Source organism: Nematolebias whitei, chromosome 16, assembly GCF_014905685.2.
Source record: "Nematolebias whitei isolate Nwh7 chromosome 16, NemWhi1, whole genome shotgun sequence".
Classification (NCBI taxonomy): Eukaryota; Metazoa; Chordata; class Actinopteri; order Cyprinodontiformes; family Rivulidae; genus Nematolebias; species Nematolebias whitei.
In genome coordinates this window covers 44122479-44142996 of record NC_056513.1, presented here as the reverse complement: position 1 = coordinate 44142996, position 20518 = coordinate 44122479, and the positions used below count along the sequence as shown (strand labels likewise).

The 20518-nt window shown below is 46.8% G+C and overlaps 1 protein-coding gene across 1 annotated transcript in view; it reads left to right on the top strand.

The window, feature by feature from the left end:
• fbxo8 (F-box protein 8) overlaps nt 1–20518 on the top strand; it is a 43213-nt gene that overhangs the window by 20254 nt on the left and 2441 nt on the right. Inside the window, exons 4-7 of the mRNA XM_037690016.1 lie at nt 4183–4327; nt 4441–4567; nt 4665–4783; nt 13164–13360. Coding sequence (XP_037545944.1) covers nt 4183–4327; nt 4441–4567; nt 4665–4783; nt 13164–13360 — 588 coding nt within the window. The remainder of the gene's footprint in view (nt 1–4182; nt 4328–4440; nt 4568–4664; nt 4784–13163; nt 13361–20518) is intronic.

Sequence of the window (20518 nt, the reverse complement as noted above, 5' to 3'; positions counted from 1 at the left end):
ATGTGTGTGTATGTATATATATATATATATATATATATATATATATACATATGTGTGTGTGTGTGTGTGTATGTATGTATGTATATATATAATATGTTACCCATGGTGAGAGATGCCGATCTGGTGTAGGTCTACTCTCAGACCCCCGACTTTGTGCCTGTGTGTTGGAGTTTTCCCCAGTAGATGAGAGGGTAGCTTCCCTGCTCCTTTGTGTGGGGGTCAGGCTCTGACTATTGTTTGTGACTATGAACCGAACGGCAGTTCAGAGTATCCGGCCTTCTTGGAGTCCTTGGCGGGGGTGCTGGAAGGTGCACCTGCTGGGGACTCTTTTATTCTACTAGGGGACTTCAGTGTCTACGTGGTTAACAACAGTGTGTCTTGGAGTGGCGTGATTGTGAGGAACGGCCTCTCTGATCTGAACCCGAGTGTTCTTCTGTTGTTGTACTTCTGTGCTAGTCATAGTTTGTCTATCACGAACACCATGTTTGAACCTAAGGGTGTCCAAAAGTGCACTTGGCACTAGGATGCCCTAGGTCGTAGATCGATGATAGACTTCATAGTCGTATCATCTGATTTGTGGCCATTTGTTTTGGACACTTGGGTGAAGAGAGGAGCTGAGCTGTCAACTGATCACCACCTGGTAGTGAGTTGGATCAGCTGGCGGGGGAAGATGCCGGACAGACCCGGTAGACCCAAACATGTAGTGAGGGATGGCTGGGAATGCTTGGCAGAAAAACCTGTCAGAAAGATCTTCAACTCACACCTCCAGGAGAGCTTTAACCGCATCCCAGCTGAGGCGGGGAACATTGAGTCAGAGTGGGCCATGTTCCGCGACTCAATTGTTGAAGTGGCTGTCTTGAGCTGTGGCCGCAAGGTTGTCGGTGTTTCTCGCAGTGGCCATCCTCAAACTCAGTGGTGGATACCCCGGGTTAGGGAGGTTGTCGAGCTGAAGAAGGAGTTATATCATTCCTTTTTGGTTTGTGGGACTTCGAAGGCAGCTGAGTAGTACCGGAGGACCAAACGGTCCACATCCTTGACTGTTGCTGAGGCAAAAGCTCAGATATGGGAGAAGTTTGGTGAGACCCTGGATAACGGCTCTCGGTCAGCTCCGAGAAGATTCTGGCAAACCATCAGGCGGCTGAGGAGGGGGAAGCAGCACTTTACTAACACTGTGTTCAGTGAAAGTGGGCTGCTGTCGACTTCGACCAGTGATCATGTCGAGAGATGGAAGGAATACTTCTTGAATCTTCTCAGTCCCACCAGCACGTCTTCCATGGAGGAAGCAGAGTCAGGGGACTTCGGGATTGGTCTGTCCATAACCGTGGCTGAGGTTGCCATGGTACAGTGATTATAACGTTTATAACGTTATAACATTATAAACATTATAATGTTTCATGGCGGCAGGGCTCCGGGGGTGGATGAGATTCGCCCTGATTTCCTTAAGGCTCTGGATGTTGTGGGGCTGTCTTGGTTGACACGCCTTTGCAACATCACGTGGGCATTGGGGGCAGTACTACTGGATTGGAAGACTGGAGTGGTGGTTCCCCTCTTCAAAAAGAGGGACCGGAGGGCATCACTCGCCTTAGCCTCCCTTGTAAGGTCTATTCAGGGGTACTGGAGAAGTGAGTATGATCATTGGTCGAACCTCAAATCCAGGAGGAACAATGTGGATTCCGTTCTGGCTGTGGAACACTGGACCAGCTCTTTACCCTCACTAGGGTCCTCGAGGGGTCATGGGAGTTTGCCCATCCAGTCTACATGTGTTTTGTGGACATAGAGAAGTCATTAGACCATGTTCCTCGGGGTACACTGTGGGGGGTGCGCCATGAGTATGAGATTGGAGGTCAATTGTTCCAGGCTGTTCGGTCCCTATACAAGCGGTGTGAGAGTTTAGGTTGCATTGCCGGTAGTAAGTCAGACCACTTCAGGGTGGGAGTTGGACTCCGCCAGGGCAGCCCATTGTCACTGGTTCTGTTCATAACTTTTATGGACAGAATTTCTCAGTGCAGCCATGGGACAGAGGGATTCTGGTTCGGTAGCCTCAGGATTCCATCTCTGTTCTTTGCAGATGATGTGGTCCTGTTGGCGTCATCATGCTGTGATCTTCAGCTCTCACTAGAGCGGTTCGCAGCTGAGTGTGAAGCGGCTGGGATGAGAATCAGCACCTCCAAATCTGAGACCATGGTTCTCAACCAGAAAAGGTTGGATTGCTCTCTTCAGGTCGAGGGTGAGGTTCTGCCTCAAGTCGAGGAGTTCAAGTATCTTGGGGTTTTGTTCACAAGTGAAGGAAGAATGGAGTGCGAGATTGACAGACGGATTGGTGCAGCATCTGCAGTATTGCGGACTCTGTAGCGGTCCTTTGTGGTGAAGAGGGAGCTGAACTGTAAGGCAAAGCTCTCTGTTTACGGGTCAGTCTGCATTCCTACCCTCGCCTATGGTCACGAGTTCTGGGTAGTGACCGAAAGAATGAGATTGAGGATACAGGCGGTTTAAATGAGTTTCTTCCGCAAGGTAGCTGGACTCTCCCTTAGAGATAGGGTGAGAAGTTTGGTTATCCGGGAGAGACTCAGAGTAGAACTGCTACTCTTCCACATAAAGAGGAGCCACTTGAGGTGGTTCGGGCATCTAGTAAGGATGCCCCCTGGGTGCTTCCTTAGGGAGTTTCTTTGGGCATGTCAGACTGGGAGGAGGTCTCGGGGAAGACCCAGGACATGCTGGAGAGACTACGTCTCTCAGTTGGCCTTTGAATACTTTGGGGTCCTTGCAGGAGATAGTAGAGGTGACTGTGGAAAGAGATGTCTGGGCCTCCCTGCTCAAGCTGCTGCCCCCGCGACCCGACTTCAGAACAAGCGGTAGATAATGGATGGATGAATAAAGCATTACATACTGTATATTGCTCACTTATCTTGCCATATTTGAATTATTGTGTGGAAGTTTGGGGAAACTCTTACAAATCCTCACTCCGACCGTTGTGCACACTTCAGAAAAGAGCCATCAGAATGGTTCATAAGGCAGGTTTCCAGGACCACACTAATGAGTTATTTTTAAACTCCTGCTTATTAAAACTACCAGATCTGGTAGAATTTCATACAGCTCAGCTGATGTATAAAGCTAGAAATAAACAACTACCAGATAATATACAGAAACTCTTCACTGATAGAGAGGGGCGTTATGGTTACAGGGGAAACGTTAACTTCAGAACCAGGAGTGTTCATATAACCATGAACAGAATGTGCACTTTTTTCAGTGGTGTAAGGGTCTGGAATAAACTCAGCCAAGAAATGAAGCAATGTCCTACCATTTTGTTCAAGAAAATGCTGAGACTGCTGCTCTTTAACAAATATAGGGATGATGATCTGAGATTAACCTGAATGGTTGTCTCTAACGTTATACATAGGATTGTGCATATGAGTGTGGTTGTGTGCGTGTGTGTATGTGAATAGGTCAGGTTGTATTGGGGAGGTGGTTGGATCTCATTTGCTTTTCCTGGTCCCTCTGTGCTGTGATCTGGTTTTTGTAGTTGTTTGGGTTTAGGTTCTCTCGGTGGTCCACATTTGGTGCCTCTTGGTGGCGGGGCGGGGGCCCCAGGTGACATTACTCTCGCACTGGCATTTTGAGGTGCTGGGTGGGGGCAGGTGGGGTATACTGATTGACACTGGTTGGAACCACAGTTCTGCTCCAGCAGCTTGAAACCATAAAGCAAACTTTAAACCAGAGTAGCTCACCCATACCACATCCTGTAATCCTCTTCAGAGTTACTCAGAGAACTCTAGGCAAACAGATTATTCAACTCACTTGTGTGGCTAATTGAGCCACTGACATTCTTGCAATGTTTTGGCATGTCAGTATCATTAAGTTTCCTTTTAAATTAGATAGTTGACATATTCCTCAGGAGCATCAACTTTTCTCAGTCATGATTTAGAGCTATTCATGTGCTTACTGGGGTGGTTCTTTTCTAAAATATTTGTAATGTTATTTCTTTAATCATTTATGCTATTCATGCACCTACAGTTTTTCTGTGTTACGGGTGGCTCAAGTTGTGAAATGTACACCCAGTATTTGGAGGGTCAGCAGTTTGATTTAATGAGCCCAAATGTTCTTTACTTCTTAGTCTACAAAAAAAGAATTAATTACATGACAGACTTTTGTTTCTTCTTTTATCTTCCTCAAATTGAACACTAGGTAAAGAGCAGCATGGTTTTATAGATCTGGAGATGCTCCCACCTGAACTTGGTGTTACCATCCTGTCTTACTTGAATGCCACTGACTTGTGCTTGGCCGGCTGTGTATGGCAGGACCTGGGACACGATGAGTATCTGTGGCAGGGGTATGGAGTGTTAACATCACTTTCCTACTATTTTCAACCATTGTAATGCAGTTAAGTTTGGTTGTTTTCTCATATATTTGCTGTTATGTAATCAACAAATTTTGATCCATCAGGCTGTGCAAGTCCACATGGGGACACTGCTCTATCTACAACAAAAGACTACCTGCTGGTTTCTCATATCGAAGACTCTATCTACAACTAGATGAAGGCAGCCTGACATTCAATGCTAACCCACAAGAGGTAAAACATTAAAACCTGGGCAGACACCAAAATGGTATGAATCCAAGGCTGTGAAACTAAACCTAAATATATTGCACAAATATTTCTGTGTTTGTAGGGTATCCGTTATTTCATGTCTAAAGGTATTCTTGTGGATCATCCCAAAGAGTTGGCCAAGTTCATTTTTTACACCAGACGTCTCAACTGGAAGATGCTGAGGATTTACCTGGATGAAAGGTCAACACTTTGAAACTCACAAGTCTACTCTATTTAGTCAGCTTTTTATTGTTGGTTCTTTAATGTGCAGGAAGAAGGGGTTGGATTTGATTTAATTGTGATTCAGAAAATATGATTACATTTGCTATTATAAAATGATTAAGTTTACACTTCAAATGGAACCCTAATTATTCAATCTTTCAGACCTAAAAGAAAAATATATATTTTGCGCTACACTGTAGCTTAAGACAATTTTCATTTCAGCAAGATTTTGAGAAATAATGAGCAAAAACCCAATTCAAAACACTGAGTACAGTAACCAAAGATTATGTGGTGATATTAGACATGTTAGAGTTCTATTTCGTATAGGCTTTGCCCTTCAAGGCTATCGCTAGTGGGTTTTCCCATCGCACGCAGCTCAACACTAAAATCTCTAATCCACGCCCACCTGCTTTGTGTGCCCCACCCCTGGTCTATATAAGCTGCTCTGAGATTGTGGTTCGGCTTCCTATTTTCTTCAGCAAGCAGCAAGCAAGCACTTACAAAATCTAAAGAGCAGAAGATGTCCATCAGAGTCATTCGCCTGTGTCCCGGCCTGCGGTACGGGGTTTGTCCTCAGCTCCGATCTGCATACCATCTGCGAGGGCTGCCTCGGAGCATAACATGCAAGTCAAGCCCTGACACTTCAGGCTTCATGCCCGTGCTTCAAGCTCCTCTTGTGCGAGAAGAAACAACGCCGGGCGGTGTTCGCTCCAGGTGAAGGGCATTTCCAGCTTTCATAGGGCTACCCGCTGGACAAGGCCCTCGATTTCCTCGATGTAAGGCAGAATTCTGATGTTTCTGCCTCCGAAGAGGACTCACTTTGCAGCTTTGCTCCCCACTCCCAGGCGGGAAGGCTGGAGTCGGAGCTGCCTATGGCAGGAGCACCTCCAGGCATCCCTATGTCAGCAACCACCCCTCTCCCAATGATCGACGCACTCGTGCATGCTCTGCCTGACATAATTCAGAAAGTGGCAAACATCAGAGATCTGAGGCCCCATCCCTGAATAGATGAAAAAAGAACTGCTAGAGGGGCCCATCAATCCAGACGAACTGTTCATCCCTCATTTCCAGTTGGTGTTGGATCAGATGCAGTCTTCTTCAGACGTGCTGGAACAAGTGGGGAAGCATGTGGCGTGGCCTCTTCTGGAACCCTACTTTCACTCACTCCCCCGGTCTTTGGCGGGACCAACGGTAGCATCAAAGACGCTCAACAGCTGCAGCTGCATCCTCTCAAGCTCGAAGTGCAGCGGCCACTCCCAGAATCTAGTCACAGCAACACGGCTTGCAGTGGAGCTCCAGAGTCCACCAGGTGGCGTGTTCCTGGTCCAATCCACTGCAAGAGACACAGCGGAGACACTTTTAAGAAATTACGTTTTAGCGGGGATGTGTGTGTTCACAATGTTGAAAGTTTTGAAATAAAACACCAACATCACTCAAAGAGCAGAATTCTCACTACAGTCAGATCGAATTATCCTGCTGTGTCCTCTTCACACACACACAGAGTGAAATGGTGACCTTTACACAGACGTTTAAATGCAGACATAGTTTCACGGTTCCTATCCATCCATCTATTCATCCATTATCTACCCGCTTCTTCCATTTATGGGTAACAGGGTTCGCCGGTGCCCATGTCCAACAATCACTGTATGAGGGCGGGGTACACCCTGGGCAGGTCGCAAGTCCATCACAGGGCCACATAGAGACAAATGAGACAAACAACCATTCACTTTCTCACTCACACTTGGGGACAATTTAGAGTTACCAATCAGTCTAACATGCAAGTTTTTGGTCTGTGGGAGGAAACTGGAGTACTCAGAGAAAACTCACGCATGCACGGAGAGAATATGCAAACTCCACCCAGAAAGGCCCCTGAACTGGGATTTTAACCAGGGACCTGCTCGCTGAGAGGCTGCAGTTCTACCAGTTGCGCCACCGTGTTGCCTTCACAGTTCCCAAGCAGTACAAATATGAGCCTGTGCCAGTACAAAGTGCTGCGTGTGCGGACAACACCCCCATCTCCAGCTTCTCACCCGTCGGTGGATGAGAGTGAAAGATGAGGAACAGTGTGAGCCCTCCCTTAAGCAGTGCGTCACTGTACCGCTCGTTCAACAGGTCTGAACCCCACAAATGTGCTCGGATGTGGGGCTGCGCGTAAACCGCTGTACTGAAGTAGATCCTGAGCCATTTCGAGATCTGAGCCCCCCATGGGTCACTCTGGATGCACCTCTGGGGATAACAGCGGCAGGGGCTCCTGCTTGGGACACGGCACTAAGTGTGCATGCACGGCCGCTCTCAGAACACGGTGCCGAATGGGGGTGCTTATGTCCCATGAGCAGATAGATGGAGCGCTTGATCAGTGGGGGCTACACGTTGCAGTTTGTAACAAAAGCCCAGAGATTCAACAGAATCCTGGAGACCATCTTGCCATCCCCAGAACAGGGCGTGGCTTTCCAGTCAGAATTAACTCTTGATAAAAGACATAATTTCCAGGGTTCCCCACGGGGAGGAGAATGCGAGGTTTTACTCTCAGTACTTCCTGGTACCGAAAAAGATAGGCGGGATGAGATCTATCCTGGATCTGTCTTTTTTCAACAAATATGTCATGAAATGACAATTTCACATGATCACAGTCAAGCGGGTGTTGGAGTGTGTCCGTGAGAACGACTGGTTCGCCTCCATCGATCTGAAAGATGCATACTTCCACTTCCCTATCATCTAGAAACACAGAAAATTTCTACATTTTTGCTTCCAACAAGTCCAGTACCAACTGTCTGCTGTTTGAGTACTCATCCCCCCCCCCCGCACATTCTCCAAATGCGTGGAAATGGCTCAGCAGCCTTTACGCTTAATGATGATGAGAATTTTTGGTTTTTTTTATCTGGACGGCCTGCTTCTGCTGGCCCGGTCCAGAGAAGAGATGGAGGAGCAAACGGGGTTAGCGACACACATGGCGTGCCTGGGTTTCTCCATAAACTGGGAAAAAAGCTCGGCTGTACCCTCCCAGCTCCTTATCTATGTGGGGGTGGAGCTCCACTCGACCACCATGAAAGCCGGTCTCTCACAGCTAATAAGGGAAATCCTGACCTCATTGCTCCAGCATGTCAGTGCTCAAAGATCTGTAACCGCACTGTACTTCATGCGCCTGCTGGGCATGATGGCGGCAACGCACGTGGTGGTCCCACTGGGGCTGTTGCACATGAGACATTTGCAGAGATGGTTCAATCATCTTCATGTCGATCCCATGCATCACAGACGCCGCATGATTTCCATCCCTCCGTCAGTTGGGACAGACCTGAGTCACTGGGGGAAACCTCCAGACCTTGCTAGAGGGAGTTCCCCTGAACAGGATGATGTCATACATTCCTGTTTTCAGCAACATGTCCCTTTCCAGATAGGGGGAGTGTGTGTGTGTGTGTGTGGGGGGGGGGGGGGGGTACATGACATGCCTGTCCCAGACGGTGGGGTGGAAATGGCCAGCCTACACACGTCTCTTCACATAACCTTCCTGGAGCTGCTCATGGTGGGGAAAGTGGTCAAAAACTTTGCTCCGTTATTGCAGGACCAACATGTGATGAGCTACATGGACAGCAAGGTGGCAGCAGCTTACATAAATCGCCAGGTAGGCAGCTCAACTTCTAAATGCAGCCAGAGAAATACTGTGCTGGGCACGCACACGGTTACGCTCCATCAAAGCAGTGTATGAGAATTGCGCCTAGAATTGCGCCGCTCAAGGTGGCTGCATGTTGGAGCAGCTCTATTACTTTCATACTGAGATTTTGCTTTTGGAAACTTTTAATTCCTCTTTTCCTGGATGTAAATCACAATTTTTTTTGGATGATTGTTTCCTCTGGTATCGGATGCTGTGCAGCTGGAAGGATTTTTACTGAACCTTTTTTTAGTTTTTGACATTTGTTATGATGCGTAACCATGGCAACAAGGTAGTTTTCTACAACCAGCAGCAGCTGATTAACATCTCAAAAGCTCAAATAATATCTCAACTACAGCCCCAAATCTCAAAAGAGTTGAAAAGGATGTTCTGTGGACGCATTCCCATCTACCTGCCAGCTGTGCTAGAGTGTCTGACCACTGAGATCCTGGAACTAACAGGAAACATGGGTCAGGACAGCGGAAGGACAGGATCGTCCTTCAGCACCTACAGTTGGCTGTCCGCAGCAACAAGGAGCTCGGCAGACTGCTGGGAGGAGTGGCCATCGCTCTGGGAGGAGTTCTGTCCGGCATTCAGGCGGTCCTGCAGCCCAGGGGAACCGAGAGGCCAGCCGAGTCTGGGTGGACGTATCGGACGGCATCTGCAGCCAGTTTCTTAGGATCCACTGTGGGACGGACCTTTACAAGAGATCCTTCCTGTCTACAGACATCAGCATCTATAACATCTCTTAATGAAATGAGGATAACGAGTTACAACAACAAATAATTTCCCTTTGGGATTAATAAAGTATTTTTGAATTGAATTGAATGTTCTGGGCGTCCTGAACAGAAGAGTGGACATTATGTCCAGAGGGAGCCCTCAAGACAAGGACTGGAGCCTCCACCCGGATCTGATCCACCAAATTTGGAGCAAATTCGAAAAGGCAGACGTGAATTTGCTGGCCACATGGGAAAATGCTCAGTTCTGACTATGGTTTTCACTGAACCCACGGGACGAACCACTGCTGGGAGTGGATGTGTTTGCACACAAACCGTGGCCGAAAAAACTGCTTTATGATTTTCCCCCGTCCCTACTAATCGCACGCCTACTGTATGGGAGGAACAGCTGAAGGTAATTTTGATGGCTCCAGAGCGCATGGTTGCATCATGGTTCCTGTGTTTACAACAGCTGACAGAAGGTCAACCGTGGCAGCTGACATGGAGGGAGGATGCCCTCTCGCAGACGGGAGGGACAATCAGGAACTTTCCAGTAATAGGCCAGCGTCTTTGGGCCTGGCCGCTGAACGGGAGCGTTTAGAAAGGCTATTCAGTGATGGTATGTGGAGAAAGGCGTGGACCCCATTTCCTGTCCCCGGGCATTTCCTGTCCCCGGGCTGCATTTAATCTTTTCTGTAGCTGCTGATGGTCAGAAACCTGGCTTTCAGCACAATTAAAACATATGCTGCAGCCATTTCCTTCTGTCATGAGGGCTTCGGTGACAGGACGGTTTTTAGTCACCTGCTTATGAAACGCTTCTTGGAAGGCGTGTGCAGACATAGACCAGTGTCACGCGCACTGGTGCCTCAGTGGGGTTTAGCGCTTGGGTTGCATGCACTGGTTAAAGCACCATTTGAGTCTCTAGACCAAGTAACACTGAAGTTCCTGTTGTTTAAAACAGCCTTGCTGTTGGCTTTGATGTCAGCGAAGAGAGTGAGTGACTTGTTAGCTCTGTCTGTGGCTCCGTCATGCTTCAGGATCCAAGGAAATGGGAGCTCAGCTGTGTTTCGCCCAAATTCAGCTTTTACCCCTAAAAACATCATAAGTTCTTACAGGTCCAGAGTTATAACATTGGATGGGTCCTTCCCTCTCCCACATAACTCTGGGAAGAGGCCACTTCTCATCACCTCTGCCCTGTGCAGGTGCTGTCCTACTACGTCACGTGCACAACCACACTACGCAAATCTGAGTGCTTGTTCGGGCACTTCAGGGAGCACACTTAAGTACTCCCTCTGTCTGCCCAGTGCCTGTCACACTGGTTGTATGAGGCTGTGTGACGGGCTTATACCTTTTCTGGATCTCAACTTTCAGACAGGCTCAGGGCTCATTCCACCAGAGGAATTTCAACCTCCACGGCCCTGCATGGGGCAGTATCGGTGCAGGACATTTGCACTGCGGTATCATGGTCATCACCAGATTCATTCATCCATTTTTATTTACGTGACGCTTCCAGTTTCTCCCTGACACACTCTGTTCTCAGAGTTTTGTCAGAATTCCAACGTAAATGTTCCACCGGGGCTCTCCAATCTGCCAGCCACACATCAGCAGGACTTGACACTCCAGCCTTCAGACTGAGGCAGAGATGTCACCCTCCCTACTGCTCAGCGCATCCCAGGCACACGGATTCAAAGGTGCATAATTACTTGTGAACCGAAGAGTCGATACAAATTGTTTTCAAGAATATGAGCAGATGTTTGTGTGATTGTGGTTCTGAATGGAACTCGTGAGGCATAGACTACATCCTGCTTCACCTTGTATCTACTAATGATAGCCTTAAAGTGCAAAGCCTATACGAAATAGAACGTTAGTTACATATTGTAACCCCAGATTCTATGAGTATAGGCACAGCCCTTTAAGGTCTGGGCCTCACTGACTCCTAAAAGGTTGAAGAAAATGCAATTTGGAAGTCGAACCCTCGTCTCAGAGCAGCTTATATAGACAGGGGGTCGAGGCCTACACAGCAAGTGGGTGTGGATTAAAGTTTTCAATTCTGTGCTGCACGCGAGGGGAAAACCTAATAGTGATAGTCTTAAGGCTCCCACATACTCGGGCGGACCTCAGTCCACAGAGGTTCGCGCGTACCGGATTAGACTTGAAGAAGAAACCCGCAAGGCATGTCCATGCAAACATCAATTTTTATGACCGTGTACGCGTACTCCGTGTCGCACAGTAAACTGCCCGGCGACGAACTGTTTTGTATGCAACACCAATGTATTAAATTCCCCTTCTTCATCTGTGGTCTGGTTTAATGGCCTTTTCTTTTTTTTTTTGTCCAAGACACAAGCAATCTCTTCCTCCTCGTCTATTGACGCCATGAATGAAATTGTGAGAAATTAAGGAATTTGTCACGAGCAAATTAAAATCAGACCCGCGTGACTGCTGGAGGGTCTGGAGATTTCCCAGTGGGACTGTCTTTTGTGTGGGCTGTAGGGCCAGCGCCCCCCCTTTTTTTTAGAACTTTTTATTAACAACATATAAACACAGAACACCGCTGCCGCTTGCTGCCAGCAGTCTTTTTTTTTTTGGTGACCTGTCATTTAATCCAGTAGGCGTGTCAGCAAATGACCAGTCGGTGAAGTCAATTTGTCCTGAAGGTAAACGCCCCTTGCCTGCGGAGCTGGCTGCAGCCGGACAGGGTGTACGCTCGAGTATGAAGTCTCAACCATCTGCGGACTGTGCGAGCAGTTTTCGCGCAGACTTGAGTTCCGCCCAAGTATGTGGGAGCCTTTAAAGGGCTGCGCCTATACTCATAGAATCTGGGGTTACTATACATAACCGTTTTCTGACCCACCTACGTTTTCATGATGTTTCGGTCTTGTTGTAGAGTGTTTGAATGGTTGCGTTGGCACATCTTTAACATAGAATGGTTCTATCATAGTTTCAAAGGGAGAAACCGAAATGTAGCTCTGTTTTTTTGACCACTGAATGTGGATGCATAAATTGGCTTTGGACCATGGATGCTGGATATGGGCACCAGACCCCTGTGATACAAAAAGGAAGAAGTGGGTAAAAGATAATAGATGGATGGATGAATATGGATGCAAATCCTTTTTAATAAATTATGCAATGAAATTTGTAATTTTTGTCTTTTGAGTTAGTGCTTTAAGAGCCACCACACAGGTGGATCAAGGACCTGGACTACACCTGTCCCATTCCTTGTGTTGAGCCTCTCCTGATCCAGAATGTCAGAAGCCTCTTACCTGGGCTAAAGACAAACAGGACTAGACTGTTACTCAGTGGTCCAACATATTATTTTCAAATGCAAATTAATTTAGCAATTTATTTAGAAATCGGGCGACACCGTGGCTCAGTTGGTAGAGTTGTTGCCTCTTAGTGAGAAGGTTGTTTGTTCAAATGCTGGCTGGGGACCTTTCTGGATGAAGTTAAACGGTGTACTCCGGTTTCCTCCCACAGACCAAAAACATGCATGTTAGGCTGATTGGTAACTCTAAATTGTCCCTATGTGTGAGTGGAAGAATGAATGGTTGTTTGTCTCTATGTATCCCTGTGATGAACTTGCGGCCTGCCCATGGTGTCCCCCGCCTCTCGCACAGTGACTGCTGGATATGGGCACCAGTGACCCCCGTGACCCAAAAAGGAAGAAGCGGGTAAAAGATGATGGATGGGTGGGTGGATTGGATGGATGGATTGGATTGATCCCACCCCCACATAGGGGGTACCGAGCTTGTAGTGAAGCTTTGGCATGGATTTCTTCCTGACACTATTCTTTTTTAACTTTGCCACCTGCTGATGTAAAATGGTACCTCCAGTCTTTATAAAATGTAAACTCTGGAGATATTTTAGGCTCTATATAATGATAAAACTATGATAATCTAACAAATAAAACTGTTTATTTTTTTTAATAGTTTGGCACAATTTGAAACAAAATGTACCTGGATTTGAGTATGCTGTTTTTCTTTTAAATTTTTCTGTGCAGGCGTGATGTCTTGGATGAGTTAGTGACCCTTCATAACTTCACTAACCAGTTCCTCCCCAATGCACTGCGGGACTTTTTCAGACACATTCATGCACCGGAGGAAAGAGGAGAGTATCTGGAAACCCTCATTACCAAGTTTAGCCACAGGTTTTGTACCTGCAACCCTGGTCTTGTCCGTGACCTTGGCCTTAGTCCTGGTAAGTGCGTAAACTGGTACAAAAATACAGTTTACATGTGTCAAACCTGTAACCACGGGAATGCTGCATCAGCGTAATTTAACTTTATAGTTTCTAACATGTTTTTTGTAATCAAAGTACTTATGGTGCTTTTTCCAAGTAATCTTGTAGCAGTATGTTCAGCTCCATCAGGAACAGTGTGCTATGACTTTTTAGCATGTGAAACTTTTATACATTTTGAATTATTGAACTTAAGTTTTACACAGACAAATTAAATAGAATGACATCTCTTCATTTTCTTTAAAACGTTATCTAAAATCTTCTGGAGCATACTTGCTCTGTACTTTATGTTCTGTTCAGCTTATAGTTACAGTTTTGCTGCATTTAGCTACGGCTTTGCTATTTTTATCTATTCACGATGGCCTTGGTAATTTGTACTTTTAGCTTTTATTTGACTCATTTTAGCTTCCGTTTTGCTTTACTTTATCGTGTTAGTAACCCTGGTTCATCTTGAGTTCTGAAACCTTTTTTGACAACATTTTTGAGAAGTTTGGGTGACTGAAAACTTCCATGCAAATTCTGTAAATCATACATACATAAATAAACACAACTGTATCTTGGGATCTGTGGGCGTATATGTAAATCAATAAATATTTTATATCAAAACAACAAAATGGTTATATGTTTGAATGTAATGTTTTGCTTTATTTTGACCGTCTCTTACATGGTAGAACATTCCTGAAGCCAAATCAAACATACAGTAGTGAACGCCGTTCTAAAAAGTGGTGTTATTTTCTGTGAATTTTGAACTAGTCCGGGGGTGGGCACACTTTCGGACATGCGGGCCACACTGAGTTCTAAAATTGGAGCGAAGGGCCAGGTCAGGAACAGATGGATGGAATGTTTGTGTGATGTTACACCCCAGCGCAATAATAGACAAGACTTTGTGGAGTCTTACCAACTTCAGGCCCAAACAACAAACAAAACAAACCACTGTATTTTCTCTTACCTGAAGAAAAATAAAATTCACCAAACCACATGTCTCTTACCTCACTATGCTAATGGAATACAGGAGAAAAGTCAAAATAAGGTGGCAGCTCACCTCTACAAGCTCTTCACAAAACCTTTTACAACTATAGGATCTAAAGTTGACGACAGGTCAGCTGTGGCAGGTTGGGAATGGAAGCAGACATCACACAACAAAAGTGATTCTTCCCCCAACAGCTTACTCCAAAGTGGAACAAACCAGTTCTGCTTGTGATAAGATGGTCTCTTTGGTACGCCCCTCTTCCATTGCCGGCCCTCTTCCTTGTTGACATTCTTGTCAAACTGGTTGAAAACAACAAAGTCCATGCTCAATAATCCATCCATCCATCCATTATCTTTACCCGCTTATTCCACTTTGGGTCACGGGGGTCGCTGGTGCCCATGTCCAGCAATCACTGTGCGAGGGGCGGGGTACACCCTGGACAGGTCGCAAGTCCATCACAGGGCCACATAGAGACAAACGAGACAAACAATCATTCACTCTCTCACTCACACCTAGGGACAATTTAGAGTTACCAATCAGCCTAACATGCATTTTTTTTTGGACTGTGGGAGGAAACCGGAGTACCCGGAGAAAACCCACGCATGCACGAGAGAACATGCAAACTCCACCCAGAAAGGCCCCTGGACCAGGGTTTGAACCAAGGACTTGCTCGCTGAGAGGCAGCAGCTCTACCAGTTGCGCCACCTGCTCAATAATCCAGGTGTACAATCCAACATTTTTTCAGTCAGGTCATCTGGACAGTTTCTTTTTTTGTGCTGAAACGTTTCGCCTTCGGTCCGGAAGGCTTCTTCAGTCAAGGAACCAAAGAGACCATCTCATCACAAGCAGATCTGGTTTGTTCCACTTTGGAGTAAGCTCTTGGGAGAAGAATAATTTTTGTTGTGCGTTTCCTTGACTGATGAAGCCTTCCGGACTGAAGGCGAAACGTTTAAGCACAAAAAAAACTGTCCAGATGACCTGACTGAAAAATGTTGAACAATAGAATATGTTCTAGAATTGCGTCTCTCGGGGTGGCTGCATGTTGGAGTAGCACTGCTACATTCATTCTGAGTTATTGCTTTTGAAAACTTTAATTCCTCTTTTTCTGGATGTAAATTACTTTTTTCGGATGATTATTTCCTCTGGTATCAGACACTGTGCAGCTGGAAGGATTTTTACTGAAACCTTTTTACTTTTGGGCATTTGTTATGATGCGTAACCATGGCAACAAGGTGTTGGTTTTTTTTTTAAACAACCAGCTGATTAACATCTCAAAAGCTCAAATACCTCAACTACAGCCCCAAATCCCAAATAAGTTGAAAAGGAGGCGCCGTGGACGAATTCCCATCAATCTGGCGGCGGTGCTCAAGTACCTGACCGCCGAGATCCTGGAGCTGGTGGGGAACTCATCTCGCAACAATGTGAGGACCGGGATCATCCCCCAGTACCTTCAGCTGTCTGTCCATGGCGACAAGAAGCTTTTGGGCAGTCCTGCTGCCCAGAAGGACCAAGAGGCCTGCCGGATCTGAGAGCAAGCTGGATCTGGGTGGACAGATCAGTATCTGTGGCCAGATTCTTCGGATTTGCTGCAGGAGATCCTTCTTTCCCACAACTATCAGCATCTGTATCAACTCTTAAATGAAACCAAGATGATGAGCTATGACAACACCTAATTTCCCTTTGGGATTAATAAAGTATTTTTGAATTGAATTGAATTGAATCAGCCTGAAGGTTGTAGTGTCAGAAACCTTGCTGTTGTGAGAACGAGCAGGTTGGAGAGCTTCAATGAAAATGACTGTGTTGTCATTCAGACAGAACTTCGCACGTAATAAAACGGATGGTGAGGACTAATTGGTCACAGAATAAATGTCCTGTACTGATACTCCTTTGTGCTGGATCGTGGAAGGCTGAAATTCTTCTAGTTAAGTAGCCCTGAGCCTGTCTGGAGACTAGGATCCAGGAGAAATATCTACACAGCCCCACAACCATTGTGAAAGATCCTGGGCAGCCAAGGGTGTCCCAAGCACTGTGGTAACAGTTTCTGTTTTAAATGGGCTATATAAAATAAATCTGACTTGACTTGAATCTGACTTGACTGTGAATGGTTTATGAGAAACCTGAACAAGCGCCCGAAATCCATAATGTGTCTGTGCACGTGACATACCGTTGGTTACGTACTGTAACCCCAGATTCTATGAGTATAGGCATAGCCTTTTAAGGCCCTCGCTAGTGGGTTTTATCCCGTCATGCAAAGCATCGCACTGCAAAGTTTAGTCCATGCCCACCTGTTGTGTGGGCCCCACCCGGTCCGTATAAATTACCTTAAGAGCGGGTAATCGGCTCCCAAATAGCTTTTTTCTTCAGCCATTTAAGAGCCAGTGAGGCCCAGCGCTTAAAGGGCTACACCTATACTCATAGAATCTGGGGTTACAGTATGTAACCAATGTTCTATTTCGTATAGGCTTCATCCCTTTAAGGCCCTCGCTAGTGGGTTAAAAGGCAAAGCATGATGTGGTCCTCGCCTCACTGGGTCCATTCGAACACCATATGAAGCGCATGCTTGCCCAAAAAATGTCTTGTCACTCAGCTCTCCACGTGCGTAATTGCGCGTTGCATAATTACACGTACCATGTACAGACGCGTGCTGCGTAGTTGTGCGTTCTGAGTGCATGAACGCCCCAGAGAAGTTTTCAACGGGAAAACCGAAGCGGCTGAAAAAGGCCATGAACCAAGCAGATCCACGGTTCTTCAATATGAACAGATTAATAATAAGTGAACTGATTATTAATCAAATGAAATGATTGATAACAATAGTCATGAACTGATTAGTGACAATAGAACAAGAACAACAGTCATCTAAATCTGATGCTCTGTAGGCTTGTGAAATGGCCTCACACAGCCAGTGTGACAGGCGCTGGGTGGATAACGGGTGATCTGCAGAGAAGAGAAGGACAGAGAAGATGGAAAGATGCTTCTTCTTCTGATTTGTGGGGAGGAGGGAAAAATCCCTCCAACGTTATCACTCTTGATCTAAAAGACTTGTGATGTTTTTAGGCATAAACGCTGGGTTAGGCCTCAGATCAGCTGAGCTGCCGTCAGCCTGAATTCTGAGGCATGATGGAGCAACAGAGAGGGCAGATAAATCGCTCACCCTCTTAGCGGATGTTAAAGCCAACAGCAGGGCTGTTTTAAGAGACAAAAATTTAATCGGAACCTGATTCAGTGGCTCAAATGGAGCTTTGATCATGGCTCGCAGAACCAGCGTTAAATCCCACTGTAGAGCAAGTTGGCATGATACAGGCCTGTGTCTCTGTACACCTTTTAAAAAAACGCTTCATCAGCGAGTGATTAAAAGCTGTTCTGTCCCTGAAACCTTCGTGACAGGAAGAGATGGCTGCAGCGTAAGTTTTAATCATGCTGAATGCCAGATTTCTGTCCATCAGCTGCTGCAGAAAGGACAGCACGCCACCTATTGGACATGAGGTGGCCTCTACACCTTTCTCTGTACACCAGCGCTGAAAAGCTGTCCACTTTGATCTGTACAGCGCTGTGGTGGAGCAGCACGTGAATCCTGGATCGTGCGCACTACATCTTGGGAGAGAACCATCCTCCAAACAGATCCGTTCAGCGGCCAGACCCAAAGGTGCTGGCCTATTTCTGGGTAGCTCCTGATCGCTCCTCCTGCCTGGAGGAGAGCATCCTCCCTCCACAGCAGTTTCCACAGGCGCCCCGATAACATGCGTCATAGAATTGGGAACCAGTGGAGCAAAGTGTCAGACCACCTTCAACATTGTGAGGATCTCCAGCTCGCTGAACCATTTCTGCAGATCATCCATGCAGCAAGTCACAGATGCGCTGCTGATGTCATGTTGAGCAAGTTCGAGACTGACAGAACTGTCACTGAACTGTGAAGCTGTACTTCGTTCAGTCAACCTCTATTTATATAAGTTCATTGTATTGAATCACGAGGGCTCGTGCACAAGAGAGACTTTAGTGGCTGGATTTAACTCCTTCCCAGATAACAATGAGTTGGGTCAGAATGCCCGGGATGTAAACTGCTTTGATGGAGCAGATGTGTCTGCGCGCCCGATATAGAAGCCCTCTGGCTGCGTTCAGCGGAGGGCTAATCACACTACTCCTGGCAGTTAAAGGCTGTTGCTGTTGTTGACCGTGTGGATCACCACGTGTTGACCCTATGATAATGGGGCAAGGGCTGGTCACTTTCCCCACAGGGGTTCCAGCAGACCCCTTCCTGAGCTGCCACCTTACTGTGGTGGAGGGGTTTGAGTGTCCCAATGATCCTAGGAGCTATGCTGTCAGGGGCTTCATGCCCCTAGAAGAGTCACCCAAGGCAGACGGGTCCTACATGAGGAACCAGACAAAGTGCAGCCCAAAGACCCATTATGAAGATTATAATAAATGGAAGCAATGTTCCCTCGCCTGGACGTGGGTCACCAGGGCCCTACTCTAGAGCTGGGTCTGGAGGTGGGGCATGCTGGTGAGCGCCTGGTGTCTGGGCTTTTACTCATGGAGCCCGGCCAGGTACAGCCCAAAGAAGAGATGTAGATCTTCCTTCCCATGGGCTCACCACCTGTGGGAGGGGCCAAAGGGGTCAGGTGCAATGTGGGATGGGTGGTGGGCGAGGGTGGGGACCTTGGCGGTCTGATTCTTAGCTACAGAAGCTGACTATTGGGACGTGGAATGTCACCTCTCTGGTGGGGAAGGAGCCTGAGCTGCGGCTGTGGAACATCGCCCAAATCATGGCGTGAGCAGTTAAACTGTCCTGAGTCGCACATAAATCCAAAATGGTGTCCACAGCATTACAGAGTTCATCCTGCTCTACTGGCAGGAGGTTCAGCTCTTGTTTCTTTGGAATGCTAACACTATCATAGGCATGGTGTGGGTCGCTGTAGCTGTCTGAGATGTGCACTGATATTCTGTCAGTGAGTCTGGCTATAATCTGGTCATTGGAGAATGGGGGGATGGCCATCGTTTGACGTGCCGAGCCGCTCTGACCCTGAAAATAGCCCGGAGGCTTGGCTCCAGAGGAACAGGTGTTCTCATCTTCAGCGGGTCGCAGGCTGCTCCCGACAGTGCACTGTCACACTAGAAACGAGGTCAGACTGGGTCTCGGTGGCTGGAGTGCGGAGTGCGGAGTGCGGTGTGCGGTGTGGCAGACTTTCCTGCCAAGTCTAATTTTTTTTATTTTCAATTCAACCTTTATTTAGACAGATACATCACATTGAGCCTTGAACACTCATTTACAAGTGAAACCTGTTTAGACAGACAAAATAAGTAGTGAAACTGGACACATAGGAATTGGAGGCAAAAAAAATCCTATCAAACTCGTTCTTCTTGGCTGAGAAGAAAGACCCTGATAATGAAAAAAAACACCCCATACATACAAGTACATGGTGACGTAGGCATTCTGCAGGGGGGTGGGGGGGATGACAAGGGTGGTGAGGATGACTAAGGATGCTCTCGGGGGCACTGTAGGAGTTCTGATAAGGATGGAATAATCAGCCAGTTCCCTCCGGTAAGATTCGTAAACATTCTCGAGGAATGTCAGGAAATGGACATGGACAATGCCAATGAGAATCCAAGAGTCCTAAAATGATGGCACAATGTTTATTCAGCTGGTTCCCTCAAATTGATCAGTGGAATTCCTCGATGGGAGGGAGGGGGGGCAGAGCATCAGAATACATGGCCTCCAGGTGAATTGAGATAAGGTGGCCTGCAAAGCCAGCCAAGGGAGCCAAATTCAGATAAATAACGTTTGTTTTGAAGTCAGGCAGAACTTTAATTTTTATCTGCCTTGAGTCTTTGCTGGTCTCACGTAGATTCCGAAAGGTCCAAATTAAGTGGACGCACCACTGATCCGTGCCTGAGAATATTCCCCGAGATTTGATCCATCCTGCCAGTGAGTTCTATGGGCCGCATATGGCCTGTGATTCTCACAAATCACATCCAATTTGTGATCCAGTCTGCTAAGCAATTGAGTCTAGGTGCACGAGACATGGAGCAAACCTTCACATAGGCAGCAGCTTGATCAGGACAGATTAGCTGCGGCCGTCTTCTTTGTATGTTGATAAACCAGGAACCAGACAATTCCAAAATCAGGAAATCTGTTATCATAAATCCAATTATAT